The 21,176-nt window shown below is 46.3% G+C and overlaps 1 protein-coding gene across 1 annotated transcript in view; it reads right to left on the bottom strand.

Annotated features, from left to right (window-relative positions):
* OGFOD1 (2-oxoglutarate and iron dependent oxygenase domain containing 1) overlaps positions 1-21,176 on the bottom strand; it is a 574,156-nt gene that overhangs the window by 493,399 nt on the left and 59,581 nt on the right. Inside the window, exon 2 of the mRNA XM_069640278.1 lies at positions 14,760-14,905. Within this exon, the coding sequence (XP_069496379.1) occupies positions 14,760-14,905 (146 nt within the window). The remainder of the gene's footprint in view (positions 1-14,759; positions 14,906-21,176) is intronic.

The raw sequence follows: 21,176 nt of genomic DNA, 5'->3' as shown, positions 1-21,176 counted from the left end.
ACGCTCATTCGAAGAACTCTGACTGAAGCCTTTGTGGGTTGTGTTGTGTGTTGAAATTACGAGAAACAAGAGGCCTTAGGTGAGGCCAGTGTGAAAGATCAAAGTGGTCCTACGAGGATCAAGCAAAACCCCACGTACACTCGAAAGTCTTTGACACATTAGAGAACATGGATTGAACTGCGAATGCATGAAGCCTGACTAGGGGCTGGAAAACCAAGGGAAGTGAATTCCGCATAGTGTCAACACATCTATAAACATTGTGGCGACAAGCATGAACCCGCTGAGGGATGCCCACAGTAGATATTTGTTCAAAAGTACATTGAAACTTGGTGATTGATGCGTTTTGAGTGAAAGGCTGTAGTGAACCTGATTGAGGGAGGCTAACATTGCAAGAAGGATCAGAGCCCGGCTGAGGTGGACCCAAAGGGATGAAGAGCAATCGTCCAACGTGAACGATTACCCAAAGAATTTTTGTTTGTTTATTGTTTATGATGCAGGCCTTCCAAGGCAAGAGACTTTGCAGGAAAGAGACTTGGCCCCAGAAGGTCCTGGCATCGTTGAAAGGAACTGTAACGTTGTGCTGGCGAGGCCCAGAAATGTGCTGTGCTCAAAGGTACTGCCATGTCCCGTGCTAAAAACGTGGGGAAGGAAGACCCCAGTCCTACCATTCGGATTTATCATTTGGTGAACACTTCTTTCTTTTCTTGTGAACATTATTCCACACTACTTTGTAATTTAGTTGTAAGGATTAGAAATAGGTTTTTTCTTCGTATAGGCCCTTTTTATTTGGCAAGACAACACTAGGACTGCCTTATTATTATTTGATGGTTGTAGCTTGCGCCCATTTTAAGATTTAGGTTTAGATTATGTAGTTTTCTCACCCATTATACAGTTTACTAAACACCCTTGAACTGTGATCAAGTGCCTTACATACCCTAAATGAAAACAAAGCATACCCAATCAGCCCTCAATACCACATGATGGCTACCAACTGGCTCACAGCTCTCTTTCTCGTCTCCCGCTCAATCCCACTAACGAACTTTGCAACCATCCTTGCACTGCAGATCCGCCAGAGTGCAAAGAAACCACACGAGTGGCAACGGTACGTGGTAGGAGACCCTTTAACATTAACATAAACCGACCCCCTCGAAAGGGCACTGCCCTTCTCACCTCCTCTCGTGCATCCTCATCCACTCCAAATCGATCACCAGAAAAAACACATGATTTTGTACCTTATCTTCAACAAAAACCCAGACATCCTTTTCATCACCGAACCCTGGTTCTTTGACAACTTCCGCCTCCACTTTGCACAAAATACCTTCCCCTAGGCTACTCCCTTATCACACGCAGCAGAGCAGGTGAAGTAGCCATCCTCCAAAAGCCTCACTTCACACTCTTACACATCGAGAAACAACCCTGCTGTTAGGACAGTTTTTCTAAAGTCCAGCTAAGGGCTTCATAAAACCATACATACAAGGCAGTTCATAAAACCACTCCTAATTTAAGGCTGTACCACCTGAGAACATTTGGTAGCGTAGACAGAGCAGCCAGGCTTATTTTAGGAGGGAGAAAGGGCTGTAGAGCTTGGTAGAAATAAATTGTTGCATGCATATAGTCCAAAGAAACACTGAAACAATATGTATAGGTTTTATTTAAATACTGCAAACATCTCATATAAACAATTATAAAAAACCAACTCAAAACCTATGGTATACAAACCAAAGTATAACCTTATTAAGAATAGCCATCAGAAGTTTAAGGTGAGTCAAACCTACAACACATTCAGAATGGCTGTCAGCTATCCTTGGGGAGTAAAACCATGTTCTATGACATGCATTACTCACCGTAACAGCCTTTCTGATGATTGCATCTGCTTAGATTCACATGCTGTGCATATAGTGCGACATCTAGTGGTAAACGCGCAGTATTGCATCTTTCTTTCGAGGATCGAAAGGGGACGTCGACATGGGCGTGAATAACACTATCCCTAACGTGACATGTAGTGTACCCAAAATCCCTAACGCGTCGAGGTCCCTCCGATTGTGTTTCTTCTGCCGTGAGGGAGCCTTATGGCCAGCATAAGTGAGTACAGAGAGAGAAGGTGCAAGATGTCTATGTTCCTTCTACTCCATGAGGGGAGGAAGGGTGGGAGCATGTGAATCTAAGCAGATACAATCATCAAAAATGCTATTACGGTGAGTAATGTATGTCTTCTGATGCTTGTTAATCTGATCAGAATCACATGCTGTGCATAGACTAGCGAGCAGTACCCAGAGATGGTGGTGGGATGTGTGAAGGAACAGTAGCAAAGAGATGTCTTAGCACCGCTTGTCCCACCCGAGAATCAGACCTAGAATGTGTATCTAGGCAATAGTGTTGTGTAAAGGTGTGTACAGAACTCAAAGTTGCTGCTTTACAAATGGACTCAAGAGGAACATTTGCAATGAATGCTATGGTAGCCCCTGTGCCCTGAGTAGGGTGTACTCTAGGCACAAACGGCAGATCTCTCTTGGCAATAGTGTAGCACAGTGTGATGCAGTTCACTATCCACTTTGAAATAGCCGATTTAGAGACAGGGTCCCCTTCTCTACCAGGTGCCACTGAAACAAAAAACTGGTTTGTCTTTCTTAGTGGTCTTGTCTTTTCCAGGTAATAAATCACTGCTCTCCGAACATCTAGTGTGTGGAGGCTTCTTTCTGCCACATTAGTGGGGTTCTGGAAAAAGGTGGGAAGTTCTATAGACTGGTTCACATGGAACTTTGAAATAAATGTAGGTGCAAATCGTGGGTGAGTGCGCAGGACCACTTTATCCTTGTGAATTGTGGCGAATGAGTCTTGAACTGAAAGGGCTTGCCGTTCACTAACTCTCCTTATTGGTGCGACTGCCACCAAGAAGGCGGTCTTGTAGGTGAGTGCGTTAAGGCTAGCCTTATGCATAGATTCAAAGGGAGGCCCCGTTAGTCTAGTAAGTACAACGTTCAGGTCACATCCGGGAGCTGGGTTGGAAAAAGGGGGTGAATTCTCTTTACCCCCCCATAAATGCCTTTATTACTGGAATTTTCCACCACAAGACTTTCCTCTGGGACATGGTGTATGCAGAAAGTGCAGCTAAGTGGACTTTTAAGGAATTGAAAACTAGGCCTGAATCTAGCAGGTGAGTTAGGTACAGGACAAAATGTGTAGGTGTGGATTCAATCGGATTGATGCTCTTGCCATTGCTACAGATGACAAAGCGCTTCCATTTGTTGGAGTAGCAACATCTGGTGTTGGGTTTCCATGCTTCCCAGAGTATGTCCATACATCTTTGAGGGAGGCAGAGATTCCCCTACTATATGACCTCAGGAGCCTGGCCGCTAAATTGAGAGTTTGAGGGTATGGATGAAGTGTTCCCCCCTGTGCTACGACAGCATGATGTAGGGGCATGGCAGCTTCGTGGGAGGGGAGACTGACATTGCCATGAGATGGGAGAACCAAGGTTGTCGGGCCCACATCAGGGCCACCAGAATCATTTTGACTGGCTCTTGGTGCATCTTGTGCACTATTTTGTTGAGCAGGAGAGTCGGGGGGGGGGAGGGGGGGCTGTGGGGGGGGGCATAGACAAATTTCCCTGACCACGTTATCCAGAAACTGTTTCCCTTTGAGCGGTTCTGCGGGCACATGGAGACGTAATCTGGGCATTGTGCGTTCTCCAGAGTTGCGAACAGGTTAATCTCTGGGAAGCCCTAGTCTGTGAAGACGCTGTAAAGGATGTCTGCGTGTAATTGCAATTCATACTCTTATGGGTAAAGGGAAGTTTCTGCTGAGAACGTCCGCCGAAAGATTGAGTTCTCCAGGACTGTGTTCTGACAGGAGGAACATCTTGTGTTTGAGAGCCCAATTCCACATGTTCTGTGACAGACTGGATAGTTCTGGAGAGCGAGTGCCCCCTTGTTTGTTTAGGTAGTACATGGCCATAGTACTGTCTGTGAGGACTAAGACTGTCTTCACCTGGAGGTGTGTTTGCAATGCTTTCAGGGCTTTGAATATTGCTAGCAGTTCCAACAGGTTTATGTGGTTGGTTGCCACCGCTGGGGACCACACGCCATGCGCCGTCTGATGAAGGAAGTAAGGCCCCCCCACCCTGTCAGAGATGCGTCTGTGGTGAGAGTGGCTTCTACTGCAGGGGTGGTCAAGGTCTTCCCCTCCACAAGGTTTTCGCTTGACCACCATTACAGTGACTGAACGAGGGCTGCCGAAACCACCACTAGATCATCCCATTGTCTGCTAGCCTGACACCATTGGCTCGGAAGCCACTCTTGCATGGGGCGCATGCGCAGACGTACGTGTAGAACTAGGTAGATGCAGAAGGCCATCATCCCTAACAGTCACATGGCCAGGCATACGGTCACCTCGCGATTGGCTAAATAGTGAGGAATCTGGAACAGCAGGGTTTGAACCCTCTCGTTGGAGGGGAAGACGAGACCGTCTTTGGTCCGAATTAGAGCCCAGAGAAACTGTTTGACTTGGTTGGGATCTAGGCTGGACTTTTTCTCATTGAGCGAGAACCCTAGACTGAAAGAGGTCTTCCGGCTTCTGGGTATTTGTTAGGCATGTTCCATACAAATCCCCTGTTAGCCAGTCGTCGAGGTAAGGGTAGACTGGTATGGACTGCCTGTGCAGGTGAGCAACTACTACCGCCAGTACCTTCGTGTACACCAGTGGAGCTGAGGTAATGCCGAAGGGAAGGACCTTAAATTCATAGTGCTCGTCTTCTATCATGAACCTTAGCTACTTTCTGTGCGCTGGCAACATTGAAATATGAAAGTATATCATGTCCAATGTTGCCATGTAATCCGCCTGCACCAGCAGTGGGATTACTTCCTGCAATTTACTCATTCTAAACTTTTGCTGTTTGACATACTTGTTCGCTGGGCGCAAGTCCAACACATGGCGCATGGTGAGATCCTTTTTGGGTACAAGGAAGTACACTGAATAAATATCATTGTTTTACCTGGTGAATGGGGACGGCTTCTATGGCGCCCTTTTCCTGAAGGATCTGCACCTCTTCCAGCAGGATTTGCAGTTGTGCTGGTGATCGGGGTCTGCTCCTTGGAGGATGGTATCGAGGTGGCCGGTGCAACTCGATAAAATAACCGTGGGTGACTGTCTTGAGCACCCACTGGTCCGATGTGACCCCCTCCCATGTGTGAATGAATGATGTTAATCATCCTCTGACCGGAGAGGGGACCCAGACTGGCGAGTCATTTTGATGCGAAGGCCAGTGAGCCTCTTGGGGTGGAGTTTCTGCCTCTACCTGTGCCTCTGCACTGTCCCCTTTGCTGATATTGGCCGTTGCCAGCTGAATCTTGCCCAGAGGACCATGGGGTACTTCCTGTGCCATAATGCCAATGTGGAGATCGGGAGAAGGACTGACCCCAAAAGGACCAGTGAGAGTTTGCACCTCCCCGCTGTTGAAAATGTTTGGCTGTGATTTGATTGAGAGGTTTTAGTGTCTTATGCTCTTTTTTCACCGTTTCCAAGGCATTATCCACAGCCTTACCAAACAAGTTCGACTCTTCCACTAGCTTATTTATCAAGGAGGCCGGAGTCCCTGGCTTGAAACCTGAATTCTTTAGCCAGGCGTGCCTCTTGAGGGAAGTTCCCTGTGCCAGAGTGCGTCCTGCCTTGTCCACAGTGTCAAGCGTGTTCTTAAAAATGTTGTGGGTCACCTGCCTTCCCTCGGAGACTACCACCAACAGGCATGATCGTGTGGGTTCATAGACCTTTTGGAGACCTTCTTGAAGCAGGTTCCACTGCACATCGCTATAACTTGCAAGAAGAGTAGTATTATTTGCAATTCTGGTAGAATACACTCCCGACGTGATGATACGCTTGCCAAGGGCATAGAGTTTCTTGCCGTCTTTATCAGGGGGACCCTCTGCAGTAGACTGTGGCAGCCCAGCCCTCTTTCTTGTGGCTGTAACTACCAGGGAGTCTGGTGTGGCATGCCCCCGAATGTACATAGGGTCAGTTGGAGAGGGGCGAAACAGTTTCTCAACCAGAGGGTTGACAGCACTTGTAAGGGAAGGGGACAGTAAAGAAGGTGCAAGGCGCTTCTTAATGGAATTCAGCAGAGGAATAGCCTGACTTGTAGGAGGTTGTTCCTTAAGAATGTCCTCAACAAAATCAGTCTTGAACAGCCCCCTGTGTGGCGATTTGAAAGTGATCTGCGGCCTTCTTCAGGATGGCATTGAAGGCCATTTGGTCATCAATTGGCAATGGTTGCCTCTGTTGAGGCGAGGAAGGCGGGTCCAGACAAAGGACATCTGGGTCAGGAGTAGGAGTGGGTGAGAGCCGAGGCCTTTCATCTGCTCGTTGTTCTTGTCCTCAGTCTGGGAACTGGTCAGTTGTGTCCTGCCCAAAAGGATCCTCCTCATGGTTATAAGGATCCTTATAGGTTTCCTTTGGCGCAGAAAACTCAAATACTTCTTCCTGATTAGTTTGTGTTTGAATTGGAAGCTTCTGCAGCTTTGGTAGAATGGGACAGGAGTCCTCCTCCCTAGGTCTCTTGGGAGTAATTAACCTTTCTGAAAAGTCCATGAATTGTGACATTTTGCCCATGTAATTTTCAAACATTTCTCTGGTCCACAGGGATGAAGAAGAGGTGTCTGGAGGAGGGAAGGGCTCTTCAGAGGGAGGGGAATTTAGCAGTTTAATCCCTAGAGCGGGCATGGGGGGCTTATGGATTACTCCTCTCAATGAGAGGGGGTGCTTTTAGGTTGTTCTGCCACCGAAACAATAGCCGCAAGACTCTTGCGTGACTTTGGCGGCTATATGATGGATTTCTACATACCTGTAGGTGGCGTTGCAGTTATCGGCTCTGCCGAAACCTTAGTAGCTGACACGCTTTTAGACAGTGTGTCAGCACTTATGCGCTTTTTTTGATGAGACGCCCTTATGAGTGGAATGCCCGGTCGCATGCCAAGAAGACAGATGCGGGGAGGGCGCTGATCGGGAGTTTCGACAGGCACCAGAGTGTTCGGCGAGCCTGTTGCCGTTTGGTGCTTCTTCAACGAATACGTCAAGGAAGTTCTGGGGGTTGTGTGCTTATCGTTGGGTGGTGTGTGTGTGGCCCAGTCGGCGGCGTATGCACTCCCCATAACAGTACCAATGGACTGTCGGGACCGGGGACGGGCACTTGGGGACTGGACGGTTCTGCCAAAAGGTCTATGGTCTCCAGGTCGGTGCCATGGCTGCAGCTAGAGTCCTCGTCATCCGAGGCAACGGGGGAACCACATTTGGCCTTCATCACGTAGGCCGCACACCGTTTTGTCCGCCTATCTTTTAACGTTTTAGGACAAAACAGTTTGCAGAACTTACAGGAACGCTCGTCGTGATCATGAGCTAAGCACCAATTGCATTTGCAATTGGCGTCCTTCCAGGGGTATTTTCTGTTGCAAGACTGAAAACTAAAATGGAGTCCTCGCCATAGCAGAGAGGAAAAGCGGCAGCCAGACCAGAAAAGCAAAGAAGGGGGAAGAGGAAATGCATTCTCAGAAATAATCAACCCAGGGCCCCACTTTCCCTACTGTAAGGGCCTGACCGGAGGGCTGAGGCCACGCAGTCGACAGACGTCGATCGATGCACCAGTCGTCGAACAGCAGTTGGTTGTCGGGTTAGGGGTCCACAAAGTAGTCATCGAAAAGGAGTCAAAGACTAAATGACCATCGGTCGTGGGACAACAAATTATTAGTTTGCAATATCAACTCTGACAAGCTCCACATAAGGCGACCAACTAGTTGGGCGGAAAACAACTATCTGAGGGACCTTGACGCATGAGGGGTTTTGGGTACACTACACATCCCGCTAGGGAAAGTGTTACAGTCACGCCCATGTCGACGTCCCCTTTCGATCCTCGATAGAAATATGCAACGATTAACACTAGATGTCGGAATATAGACACAGCATGTGATTCTACGCAGATTAACAAGCATCAGAAATGCTTTTAGACTACAATCAGTAATTGAAGGGTGGTAGACCCTTGTCAGTCATGCAGTGACACTTATTTACAGAAGTCACGTGATAAACCAGCCCAGTTACAAGTATACACCTTGTAACTGATATTACTTTGTAGTACACAGTTCAGAGCTAGTAAAGTAACTTGTATACTTTCTGGAGGGGCCTTGAGCTACTCAATGATAAATATGAACACAACTATTTTAGAATGCACTAAGCAATTCAGGGAAAGCAAACCCCAATTTTACAAGAGCAGCAGCTGTTCAAGGTAAGTAAAGATCCATATACTTTTAAGATGGGCTAGAAGCAACTCAAAAGACAACTATTAACTTCAAGACTGTTTTAGAAATGCACTAAGCAGATCAGGGAAAGCAAAATCAAATAATACACTTTAAGAAAGACACAAAGTATTTCAAAGTAGGTAACCCCTATTGGTAAGCTTTTACACTCATTCAGTTCAGAATAATAAATCAGTAGCAATACTTATGACTTTTCGGAAGGGGCAAACACCATTCAAAGTAAGTAAAATAACGTATAAACTTTTTAGAGGGACAGAATGCAATTCAAAAGTATAAACTTAAGGACACTTTGTAACGTATGTTATCACAGAGAAAGTTACCACACTAATTTCTAAGTAAGTACTTTTACATTTGTTATACTTTTCAAGACAGAATCCTCATCTTATAAAGCCCTTACCTAGTCTATAGAATGAGTTTTCTCAGATGCAGAAGAGGGACCCTAGTGGCCTGGGAGCCAGCTGTAGGCAGGTCAGGATAGGGTTCCATTGCAGAAAAGTCAGAGTTCCATAAGAGATCTTCTTAAACAAGTAAGTATTCACTTAGTTGCAGTGTTCAGGGACTTCACAGAAGACTCCCTATATGCGTTCCTGCATTAGGCCTGGACAAGCGGTATGGGCAAACTACCAACTACACGACTCACCCACAGGATTCACACAAGACAAGTATTACCCAAGCCCATACAGTACCTTATGAGAAAAGAAGAGCTTCTGAGTGGATGCCTTCAGGATACAGCAGCACAGAACCCGGTCCCTTGATTCTTGGTCTGGAGTCGAAAGAACTGGGCACTGGATGGGAACATGCAGCAGCAGTCATCAGAGAAGGCTTCCAGCAAAGGGGTCTTCATGCTTTCTCACAGCTAGGTGGATTTGGCGCCTTTTAACAGGAACCAGAAGAAGAACAAATATCACCCATCGGATTCTCTTCACTCTCTCTGCCCTGCACTCTGGTGAGGGGGACCTCAGGGATTCGAATCGTGTCTTTATGGTTCCAGAAGGAGTCCAAGGTTTTGCATGGAATTGGACTTTGGAAGACCATGCACTGCACACTTGCTCAAGGTCCCAGGGTATTGGCGGTTTGCAGTCCATCAAGGTCGGAGCACGTCATGGCATAGCTCAAAATCTAGGTCTTCTTGAGGCTAGTGGATCTCACCGGCCTCTGGGTAGGAGTCATAGCATTCAGGCCCCCCAGGTCGATTAAGAAGAAGGGTTGCATCGGGCTCTGGTTACACAGCAGGCTATCCGTTCGCTGGAAAATGTTAGACTTTGGGTGTACCGAAATTCGGCTTGGAGTAAGTATTCGGCCGAAGTCCGGCTGAAAAGCAGCCATTCAGTTTCGGCCAAACACTTTAATACTGACTCGAAGCCGAAGTCCGGTACACAGGAGACTGGAAGGTGGATGATCTTATCTGATGCGTTCCATTAGATCAGCAGCTGACAATAAATAGCATCAAGGCACTTTGGTGTGAAGCCTGAACAGAAGTAGCTACAGGAATCGGACAACAGATAGCGCTGCCTGGATGCACAGAATTGTCCTGAATGGAAGCCTTTTGCAGTATGGCAGTAAAAGTCTGCCTAATGCCACTCTAAAATCTTGTTTTGGCAGAATCACCATTAGTCAAACGATATAGGTTAGTATAATGGAATTGGTTAAAACCCTAACCAGAGGTTGTATTTCTTGCATCTCATGCTTAGAACTAGTATTTATTAATTTCAATTTTTCAATCGTGCCACACACCCGTAGGTCTCAGGGCACACTAGGCATGTTAGAGAGATACTAGATACCTAGTCCCAATGCCTCGGTCAACTTTTTATCTATATCGCCAACTAATGTAGCTTTAAGAGGAGGCCTAGCCTTCTATGACAAAGGCCCAGCCACACCCTTCACCACCAAGCAGATGCCATAGCTCTGCACATGTGCTTTGAAGGAAAGGCTGCAAAAAAGAAGAACAAACGCCAGGCTTCCCAGCCAAGGCACATTCCAGACAAAGGAACCACTATTAAAAGTAATTTCTGTAGGAATTAGTCCATTAAAAACTACTAGCATAATTAGTACTGTGCTGCGCTTGTAAATACAGAGATTTGGGAATCGCTCCGAAAAAAAGGAAACTTTGTTTCGTGTATATTTTTGTTTTGTGAACAGACAATGCTAAGTGGTGAACACATTAAGCGCATTGCGTGCCGTGTACATTTGGGGACATCTAGGCAATGAAGGGCTCCTTAATTCTCCATTTCCCCCGGACATTGCACTAATTTCCAGCAGAGCACTGCCTAGACAGGCATCACAGCAGAGGAGAGAAGATGAGAGATTGAATGCAAGAGCGCAAAACAGTGGGTTACGTTAAAAGTTGCAGCAACAGAATAGGAAAGAGAACCGTTGAATGAAGAGGGGTAGGAAGAGGCACAGCATGTGCCCAAAGGATAGTTGGAAGCACAGGAGGGAACGTTAAAGAGCTATGGAACAAATTACTGAGCTCAGTGTGAGAAAGGGGAGGGAGAGGCGACAAGAGGTAAAAACAGAATGCAATAACTTTTCAAGCGCCTGACCAGGACGACGAGTGGTTGGAGGGATGTGCGGGTGGTAAGAAACCTCTAGGCAGAAACGGCACACCAAGGACGACTAGCAAAACAAAGTAGATCCTTCACCCCTGGGGTGGGCACAACAAGCAACCATCAACAACCAAAGCACCCGTTCTCTTCCTGCATCTTGTGTAAGAGGGGCATTTCCACAGCATGCACTTAAAATATCTGATAATCCCCAAAATCAGCAGAAACATTAATTCTTCAGGAGGCTCTCAGTATTTCCTTGGCCAGCCGCAGGGCCTTGATGAGCAAGGAAGGGTCACATTTGCATGTCCATAGGACCATCTGTTACCTACTAAAGTAACCCTGAGAGGCCCACTGCCTTCTGCACATCTCCAAAGACTCAAGCAGATTATAGTGACCATGGGCAGGGAGGCGGGGACTCTGGGGCAGATTTACAAAAGCGGTCACAGAGCCACCCGGTCTCTTGCCTGGGCATGTGACTGTGAACCCGTATAACAGTAGATCTGTGCGTTTTAATCTAATGTTATGATAATGGGATGATTCAGAAATGCCTACATTAAAAAAAAAAAAACCTGGGATTTCAGGTGCCACGTTGCAGGAATGCCTTACTCCACGATAAGCACTCCAAACTATGCCCTTAACCCACCCCACTTAAAAAGAGATCATATATTTTACATATATGTACACCAACACCAATGCCAAATGAACATTTCCAAGTATTGGGGAATCTTAGTATCAGCATCTTTATTAACATCTGGGCAAACCTATTTTACCTGTTTTGTTAAACATCTGCACACATACGTGCTGTTAATTTGCATATCATCATCTATTCGCACAAAAACAGGACTTCTGTAGTTTTCCTTAAAACTGAGGTTGATTATGCACAATGAGATCAAATGGTTTGCACTTGATCACACACACTTTAGTTAAGTGGTAAAGCCTGGATTGGAAACTATATTGACACATTTCTATTAGTAAACCACTATTCGGCACACTATTCGGCTACGGCCAAATACATCGGCCAACTATTCAGTATTCGGCCCCTACTAGATGTATTTTCTTCATCTTCCTCTTCGGATTGAGCACCAGTGGTGGACTTGTCGGCAGCTTCCAGGATCTGAGTATATATCAGAAACTACAGCACAACTTCTGCAAACTCTCCCTACAGTTTACAGAAAGGGGTGGTCTGGCTGTTCAATCAGGACAGTCAAACCCCCCCACCCCCCATTGGAAACTGGTTCCTTTCAGGAATTGGTTGACTCAAATGCAATCATTGACGTCAACCTCATCTATCGTCCACCCATTCCCATGCGTGATTTCCCACTACAATTGGGGGACACAAAATCGCCCTGCCTTACACCCTCATCTAAGGTTATTCTTTTGGGGATTTTAATCTTGAACTTTGGGATGACATGGATACCCTGGCTTCCACCACCGAGACCACCTTGACCAATTTGTGCTTCCCAGCATAATGTCCTCACTACAACTCATGTCAAAGGCAGGACACTTGACTGAGTTGCTAGTTTGAATATGAGCATCAACAAGGTTGTTGTGATACCATGCCCTTGGTCAGATCATATGCCAATACATTTTCATGTGTAACTTTATCTCAATTCAAGAAAATTCAACTGGAAAAAGTGATCACTACCTTTAGGAACACGCAACAACCTTTGGCCATGATGCTGGCACCCTTTTTGAAAGCACCCTTAGCGAGTTACCTAATCTTGACACTGCGAACAAAATAGCAGAAGCATATCAAAATATGCTTCAAAAGGCAATTAACATTAGAGTGCCTGAAAAGACATTTGGTGTCAGAGACAGTTTTCTGCCCCAGTCTGACCCTGCCCAGATCATCCTCAAGGATTCCCAACTTCCCCTCTTCACCCCACCCAGATCTGGCATCCTGCCTCTCAGACGTTGACAGCTGGATGACTAACAACCAGCTCATCTTCAATCCCGGAAAAAACTAAATACTAATCTGCGGCAAAACAGCTCTTTCCCCAACCTACCCTTTGGCCACCTTCATTAGGACCCGCGCCCTGTGCCTCCCCCTAAGTCAAAAACCTAGGATGCACTTTTAGCTCGGACCCAACCATCTCCTGTCACATCAATGCAGTCTCCAGATCATGCCGCTTCCACCTCTGCGTCCTCAAGCGGATCTTTCCATATCTCTCCTAACCCCATAGAGTCTCCGCAATCATGGCCATCATCCTCTCACAGCTAGAAGACTACTCCAAGGCCCTCTACTTGGGCGTGCCTGCATATCAACTCAGAAAGCTCCAATGGATCCAAATCTCTGCAGCAAGACTACTCCTCGCACTCTTCCCAGAGAGACCATATCTCCCCCGCACTCGGGATACTTCACTGGCTGCCCATCAGCCGACAGGCATCCTTTTAAAGCCATGTGCATTACCCCCCGTGCCATCCACGAGTAAGGCCCGGAATTCCACCAAAACAAGCTCACACACTACCGCCCCACCCGAACACTCAGATCAGGTTCTGCACACCTCTTGGTAGTCCCCCCTTTCAAGTTCTCCAGACTAGGAGGTGCCTGCTGCTCTGACCTTGCACCCACTTTTCTCGAACTCCCTCTCCATCGCACTCCTGTCTCATAGAGGATCACCAGTCCTTTTGGAAAGCCCTCAAAATCTGGCTGCTCCCTCCCACATCTTGATTCCCCCATCACACCTCCCCCAGCAGTCAGCCCCCCCCCTTGCACACTGCCTCCCACCTGCCCCTCCTTCAGCTACCTGCCTCATCTCTCCATTATCTTTCTTACCTCTGCCACCTCAATCTGCCCTTTGGCTGTGTCAACCCCGTACTGGGGACTCAAGAAGGTATTCCAGTAACTAGCACATGTTAGGAATCCTGAGAGTGGGCCGGGTATTGCACTCATATGGGCTCAGAGGGTGGGCAATGCATGCCACTTAAACACACCTTAGGTCAAGCAATTGGGTCAACCTGAGGGAGGACAATCAGGTAAATCTGATGCCTTTTTTTGCAGTCAGCACCGCATGCAATGGGAGTCCTGTTCGCACTTGAACTAGGGATGGCAATATTGCACTCTAAAGATCCTCTTAGAGGGCGAGTATTTATTCATTTTGCACTTAGATCATACGCGATACTTAGCACTGCTTTTTGTACCTCGATGGACCCCAGGGTGTAGACATTGGTGCTTGTACAGCTAACCCTTTTTTCCTCTCTCTCTCTCAGCACCTTCGTAACTTAGTGGAAGGCACAGTCTCATTCTCACACACCCTGCACTCAAATATAACACAAACACTATTGCGCAACACCTCTGCTATCAGAATGAAGTTACCTTTCACAACAAAAATTCAAACTGTAGCTACTCAGATAAATCTCTATCCACTTAAACACGATCCACCCGATTTAGTTCATAGTATACCTCCTTTCCGCCCATCCACATGCCATTCAGACATGGGTGACCAGCAAGGTCTTGGCCACCCTCCCATGACTTTAATGGCCAAAATGCACACACGCATAATAGCACCTCACAGTTCTCCCACATTTTGGACTCAGTCCCTCAGAGGGTGTTCAACCAACAGCACGTTGGGACCATAATTATGGTGAAAGATGCTATATAAAATGACAAAAATTCATGAATGACCTTACAGTAAAACACAGTTTCATTTTTGCTGCAATCATATGCAGTTATCATTTTGGTATAACAGGGCTGTGCAAACCATTTGTATTCATCCATTCTATTGGATTACTGATATTTCAAATATACTTCATGGATCACTGCTCAATGTTTGATTTGTGCTTTTGTGGATGATTTTATTCAAATAAAGAATGATAAATACTCGAGGCACATGTCTTCAATTTCTTAAGGGTGCAGCTTGCATTGAAAGAGGGCTTTAGGTTGGAAGGAAACAAATCCCATAAAGCACAAAACACCCACCTGTTTAAACTTGTACAAATCATTGGACTTCTCGTGAAACCCAAGGTTGGACAGCTCCTTCAGTAATCCTTCCATGAAATCCTGGCTCTGGATGAAATTTGGAATCAAGCAGTGGTGAAAAGGATGTGGGTCCATAACAAAGGCATCTGACGGAAAAGAAAGCAAAATTATTTACTTTTCAAAATTATTCATAGACACATTGCAATTTGTAAATTGAAGCTCAATTTAGTGTATTCTGTTGATGAAGCCTTCCCTTGGAAACATGGCTGTGCAAATAGGCCTTAGACATGGGTATTCAGGATATTAGATGCGGCTCTTCAGAGATGCCGCGTCACCTACATATTACTTCTACTTGTATCCCATGTCACATCTACATCAGATTTATTATCTATGTTATTGCCATTGTTGTTCAGCACTGGCCCTATAAAGAGGGTCTCGGAGCACCTTACAAGGTTCAAAGGTTGAAAAGGTAGGCAGTGAAACTGAAGTTATAAAATATTTTCCAGATAGGAAAATTAGGATATACAAGTGGTAGCAGAGAAGACTCACTGAGTCATTACTAAAGGTGAACCAGAAATGCTAGCCTTTCTCACGGAACTCAAGAGTAAACGACAACCTCCACATCCATCTTTCGATGCACAGTACTTATTTGAATTTTCACCTCTTTATCCGTTAACCGATACCAACTTCGTTTCTTTAGCCCCGGCCTGCCAAAAGGTATAAATACCTGCACAATCCTTAGTTAAAAAGTGTTCCTGGCTAACAAGAGGGACCAAGGTCACGGGTAGATCCGGGGCCTACCCATTGGCAGGGCTTAAGAGGCAGCCGCAAGTTTGCTCCCCTGGTTAGCCCCTGCAGGGTATAGGCTATGCCAGGAAGTTGAGCTTATTTTCTGGAGGAGAAAGGAGGAAAAAAATAAAAGTATAGAGGAGAGCAGCAGGAGACTGGTACAGAGATTGCGGCTGTTCAAAATCTTTTTACAAGAGTACATCCAGAGGAGGTAAGGTGACTGGCTTATCAGGGGTGGCTTTGTGAGGTCTCTCATTGTAGGATGCCCACACCTGGCGGGAATACCACAGAGAGCATTAAAGACATAATGTTTGTTCTCCAACCATGCAAACGAGGGAGCATGGGGAATGGAACTTCTTCAGCTACCCAACAAATTAATGGGTGCCGAGGGTAAGGGAGACTCTGCCTCCCATTGGGTCCTCCAAGCAGCAGGGAAGCTCTGGAGCAGCGTGTGCTTAGGAAGATGTTCACATTATGAAATATATCTTCTTGCGCAGGTGATCTGGGTTGGATGAATGGCCATGTTGCATTGAGGAACGTTGGGCCTCACTGTATGCGTGGTTGTAAAGGGTACTATAAAAACATAGAAAATAAAGGCAAAGTTAATTTGTATCAGTTGTCACAAATTCTGGGAATTCATCTCCTCTCCCCAAGGGGGAGCCACCCCCTTTGGGACTAGGGAGGTGAGCCCGCTAGACTTAACACCCCTCAGGGGACAGGGCAAGTGGCATCCTATTGGGGGGTGACACACTCTGCCACCTTAGAGGACTGGCAATCCCTAGGCAGTTTCTTGGAACAAGGGAGGATAACCTAGATCCCCAACAGCTTTATGGGTTATGTGGGAGTCAACTTCTGTGGTAACTGGCAACTGTACACACAAATGATCTGTGTGGTTGCTGGTCCCTTTCAGGCACTGTCCACACCTAAAGAGATATCGGTGAACCGATTCCCTTGTTGCAGGGAAAATTAATCTCGAAACAGCTTTAAAGGAAGAGAGGAGAGCCACCCGCAGAACAGCATATGCTGGGAAACCTCATACTGGGAGGTGCAACAGGAGACCAAAAGCACACACCCAGCCTACCGAACCAAGACGCGGATTGCACGACAGCCCTGCCGGGAGAGGGACCGAAAAGGCCCATTCCCAAAGCACATCGAGCGTAGGAGAGCAACAGATTGGGAATGAACAGCCATGATGAAAAAGACGCAGGCGCCCTACAGAATGACTGTGAACAGGCAGCTAAGGCTCCAAACCACACAGAACACAGGGAGAAAGCTGGGGAAGAAGCTGCAACGCCCTCCTGAAACACTCGTCTGGAAAAACATAGCTCAGAAACAGAAGGTACACTATCACTTCAGGTAAGCGGGTGTGTATTGAGCAGAAAGGCCCCAGGAGACTACAAGGCAGAGTGAGGAACCCGAGACCCCAGGGTGGGGTAAAAAACAGGCGATGACGAATTGGAGAGAGTGCAGGAAGATACCTTGATGGGGGTCCCCTGGAAAATATCTAAGACCATATATATGTTCCGTAACTTTAAGAGATCTGTTCTCTATTCTAAAACACAAAGTTCCGGAAAAGGGCGCTGCCAGGAAGAAGAATCAAAACAAAGTCCCTGTCCAAATCCTATCCTAATACTTTCCCTATGATAACTAACACACAAGTCTAAAGGGTTCAACAACTAAATAAATGCTGGACTGCTTTGGATCCAGGTTCTCACACACTCTAGTTCCCCTGGATAGTAAGTTCGCCAAGTGTTCCAAATAGTTTCAAAGAAAGTGATTCTTGGTCATTTCAGTCTGTCTTCCTTCCTGGCTCAGGATGCTGTTTTCACTAGTTTACCCCACTGCAGGAAATTTTCATTTCCACTCTAGGAATTCTCCACTCTAGGAATCCACACTTTCTTTCCCTACCCTTTGGGTACTTCTATGGTATCCCTGCTCCAGGATGTCTTCACTCACGCCCTCCCTCTCTTGGAGTATGTTCACTATCGTAGCCCCTCTCCTGGGGTCTCTACCTCAGAGCAATGGGGTTAAATCTCTTACACAACTTCTTTGAACTGGGCTCACCCCTGCTCACCTCTTACCCTCCAAGAGTAGTCAGGCTACACACAGTCCTTTCTTCCCTGGTGAGCTTTAGGTTGCCAGGCCCATTCAATAGGCAAGCATGGGCTGCCTTTCTTAAAGCTCCTCTGAGCCTCCTATGTAAGGAGAGCTGGGTTTTATTTCCCCATTAAGAATTTTAGTTAAATTGACACAATTAAAATAAAAGCATATTTAACAGATCAGGAGGAACACAGAGCCATACCTACCAGCTTCCAGGAAGAGCAAACCAGATAAACTGGAGAAAAGTCCTTCTATAGTAAATTGGAACCCTTAATGGACTTAACAGATATTCAACTAACCAATGAGGGGGTGAACTACCCTGAGAGCCCTGTGATGTAAACATTGCTTCCACCAATCGGGACGCCATACAGTTCAGCGAATTAGGAGGACTGTATAAAGGGGGCCGATTTTCTGGCTTGAGAAAGACACTGGAGGAAGCCAGAAGCACTGAAAGGAAGCGTAGTTGCAAACCGGAATTTTCTTTGATTCCTGGGACTTGTAGTCCGAGTTTTATAATGGGAAAAGCAGACTTCAAGTCCAAGAATGCAAAGAAAAAACCCAGACTAGATAGGCACCCACACATTGAAATGGATCATGTTGGCAACTATAAGCGAAGGCTGCCTTATGCCCGGTAGCCACCCTGCTGTGATGAAGAGGGAGGCCAGGTGAGCTGAGAGGGGGGAGAAGAGGGGAGTAACCATCTGATCCAGGAGCTCGAACGTGCCCGCTGTATATTATACACCACTAACTAGCCATGGCCTTCGATCATGCACAACGTCCACAGTCTTGCCCATAGCAAACGCCACAGTCTAAATTGTTATTTAGTTAATCAAAGCTTTTATTAGCCAGGTCCTAAATTATGTAATGTAAATGTATGATGCCATCACAGATGTAATCAGTGGCGTTAGAGATAATGTAAACAGCGATGTCATTTCAGAGGAAGACCCATAACCACTGACACGAGGAATAGTAAAGCCTACTCCCAATAAACCTCAGCCTTTAATTCCTCAATACCTTGCAACTTGTCCTCTGAAATATGTTTTAGAAATCTATATGATACTTTATTCACTGTGATCGTATTTCTGATGCTTGTATCTGCTTAGATTCACATGCTATAACATCTAGTGGTAGCCGCGGAGTATTACATTATTTGTTTTCGAAACTCAAAAAGGGACGTCGATGGGGCATGGCAGTAATGCTACCCCTAGTGTGACGTCCACCGTGCCCATGGTTCTTCACGTGTCGAGGTCCCAAGATTGTTTTGTTTCTGACATGAGGTAGCATGAAGTGTAGCGCAAGTACAGTTGTAATAAAGCAGATGTGTAGATAAAGCCATAAAACATCTATGCACCTTCTAATCCACAGGGGAGGAAGGATGGGTGCATGTGAATCTAAGCAGATGCAAGCATCAGAAATAAGATTACGTTGAGTCATGTATCTCTTCTGAGGATTGTGGATCTGCTTAGATCACATGCTATGCATAGATTAAGGTGGTGGGTTGTGAGAAGGTACAGCGGCAAATAGATGTTTTAGCACCGCTTGTCCCACCTGTGAATCTGCTTTAGAATGTGTCTCAATTCAGTAATGCCGAGTAAAAGTATGTATAGAACTGCATCTAGCTGCTTTGCAAATGGCGTCCAACGGGACCTTTCAGTAAAGGCCAAAGTAGCTCCTGTACCCCTGATAGAGTGAGCTCTTGGTGCGAAAGGCAGAGTTTTGTTTTATAGAGAGTAGTAGAGCTATATGCATTTCACTAGCCATCTGGAGATGTCTTTCTTTTTTTTCTTTTTATTTAAACGTGTTCATCTTCCCTGCCACGTGCTAAGGAGACAAACAGTAGATCCATTTTTCGTAGCAGTTTTGTTAGTAAAGAAACCCCTCCTTATATCTAGTTTATGGAGGGTTTTCTCAGCTGAGTTTGAAGGGTTTTGAAAGAAAGCAGGTAGATCAATGGACTGGTTGACATGGAACTTGGATATGAACTTGCGTGAACACCTAGAGTGTGTTCTTAGTACCAACTTGTGTTTGTGGATAACAAAGAAAGGGTCTTGCACTGACAAAGCTTGTAGTTCACAGACTCTTCTTATGGATGGGATGGCCACTAGAAAAGCCGTTTATATGTTAGGTGTTTAAGGCTGGACTTGTGCATAAGCTCTAAGGGAGGACATATGAGCTTTGCACGTACCACATTTAGATCCCACCCTGGAGGCAGGTTTGAAATGGGTAGGGTAGAGCCTTTTTACTCCTTCCATGAATGCCTTAATGACAGGGACTTTCCACCAGGACAAGTGGTGTACGCAGACAGAGCCGCTACGTGAACTTTGATGGAGTTGAATACTAGGCCGGAGTCTAGTATGTGGTGCATGTAATGAAGAATGTGTGGTGGAGTACATTTGATAGGGTTTACATCGTTTGACTGGCACCATATTACAAATATTTTCCATTTGTCAAAGTAACAGTGGCTGCGGTTTGGTTTACGGGCCTCTTTGAGGATTTTCATACACCTATGAAGTCGTTTTAAATGACAAAACTATGACTTCAGGAGCCGAGCTGCCAAGTTCATAGATTAAGGATGTGGGTGTAACTTTGTCCCCCTGTGTTGGGTGAGCATGTTGAAGGGGCATGGGAGCTTGATTGGATCACATATCGCCAGTTTGCGCAGATGCAGAAACCAAGGTTGCCTCGCCAACATAGGAGCAACCAGAATTACAGGTGTAGAGTTACTGGTTCCTGGTGCATCTTGTTCACTATCCTGCTCAGGAACGGTGTTGGGGGAAAAGCATAAGCAAATTTCCCTGACCAGCTCATCCACTGGGCATTCCTCTTGTATGTGGATTGGGGAAACCTGGATGCAAAGTCTGGCCATTGTGTGTTTAGGCTTGTGGCAAACAAGTCTAAGGGAAGATGGCCCCAGAGGGAAAAGCTATCATCTGAACTTCTTTTGCAGAGCTGCAACTCTTGCTCTTCAGGTAGGGGCTGTCGGCATAGTGAGTATGCTAGAGAACAGAGTTCCCCTGGAACGTGCTGAGACACTAGGAACATGTTCCGCTTGAGTGGCCACCTCCACATTTTTTGGGGCTAGCCTGGACAGAGTGTGTGTGCCTCCCTGCTTGTTTATGTAAAACATGGCTGGTGCTGTCTGTGAGGACTTCTACTGTTTGACCCGATAGGTGCACTTGAAAAGCTTGTAGGGCTTTGGGGACTGCTAGCAGCTCCAAAAGGTTAATGCGATTTTCAACTGATCTGCGTCCACAGGCCATGCGCTGTGTGGTGAAGGCAATGGAGTTCGTACCCGTTGAGTGATGCGTCTGTTGGAACAATCGCTTGCACTGTAGGATTGTGAAATGGTTTTCCTTTAACAGATTTTCCTTTGTCCACCAGCGTAGCGCTTGAACTAAGGTTAGCGAAACAACCACTAGATCGTACCACTGACCGCTTGTCTGAGACCACTGTTTCACTAACCACTCTTGCACTGGGCGCATGTGCAACCGTGCATGCAGAACCAGGTAAATGCATGAAGCTCTTATC

Source organism: Ambystoma mexicanum, chromosome 1q, assembly GCF_040938575.1.
Source record: "Ambystoma mexicanum isolate Mex_15411 chromosome 1q, UKY_AmexF1_1, whole genome shotgun sequence".
Lineage (NCBI taxonomy): Eukaryota > Metazoa > Chordata > Amphibia > Caudata > Ambystomatidae > Ambystoma > Ambystoma mexicanum.
Note: the sequence above shows the minus strand (reverse complement) of the source record. Positions and strands in the feature narration are given on the sequence as shown.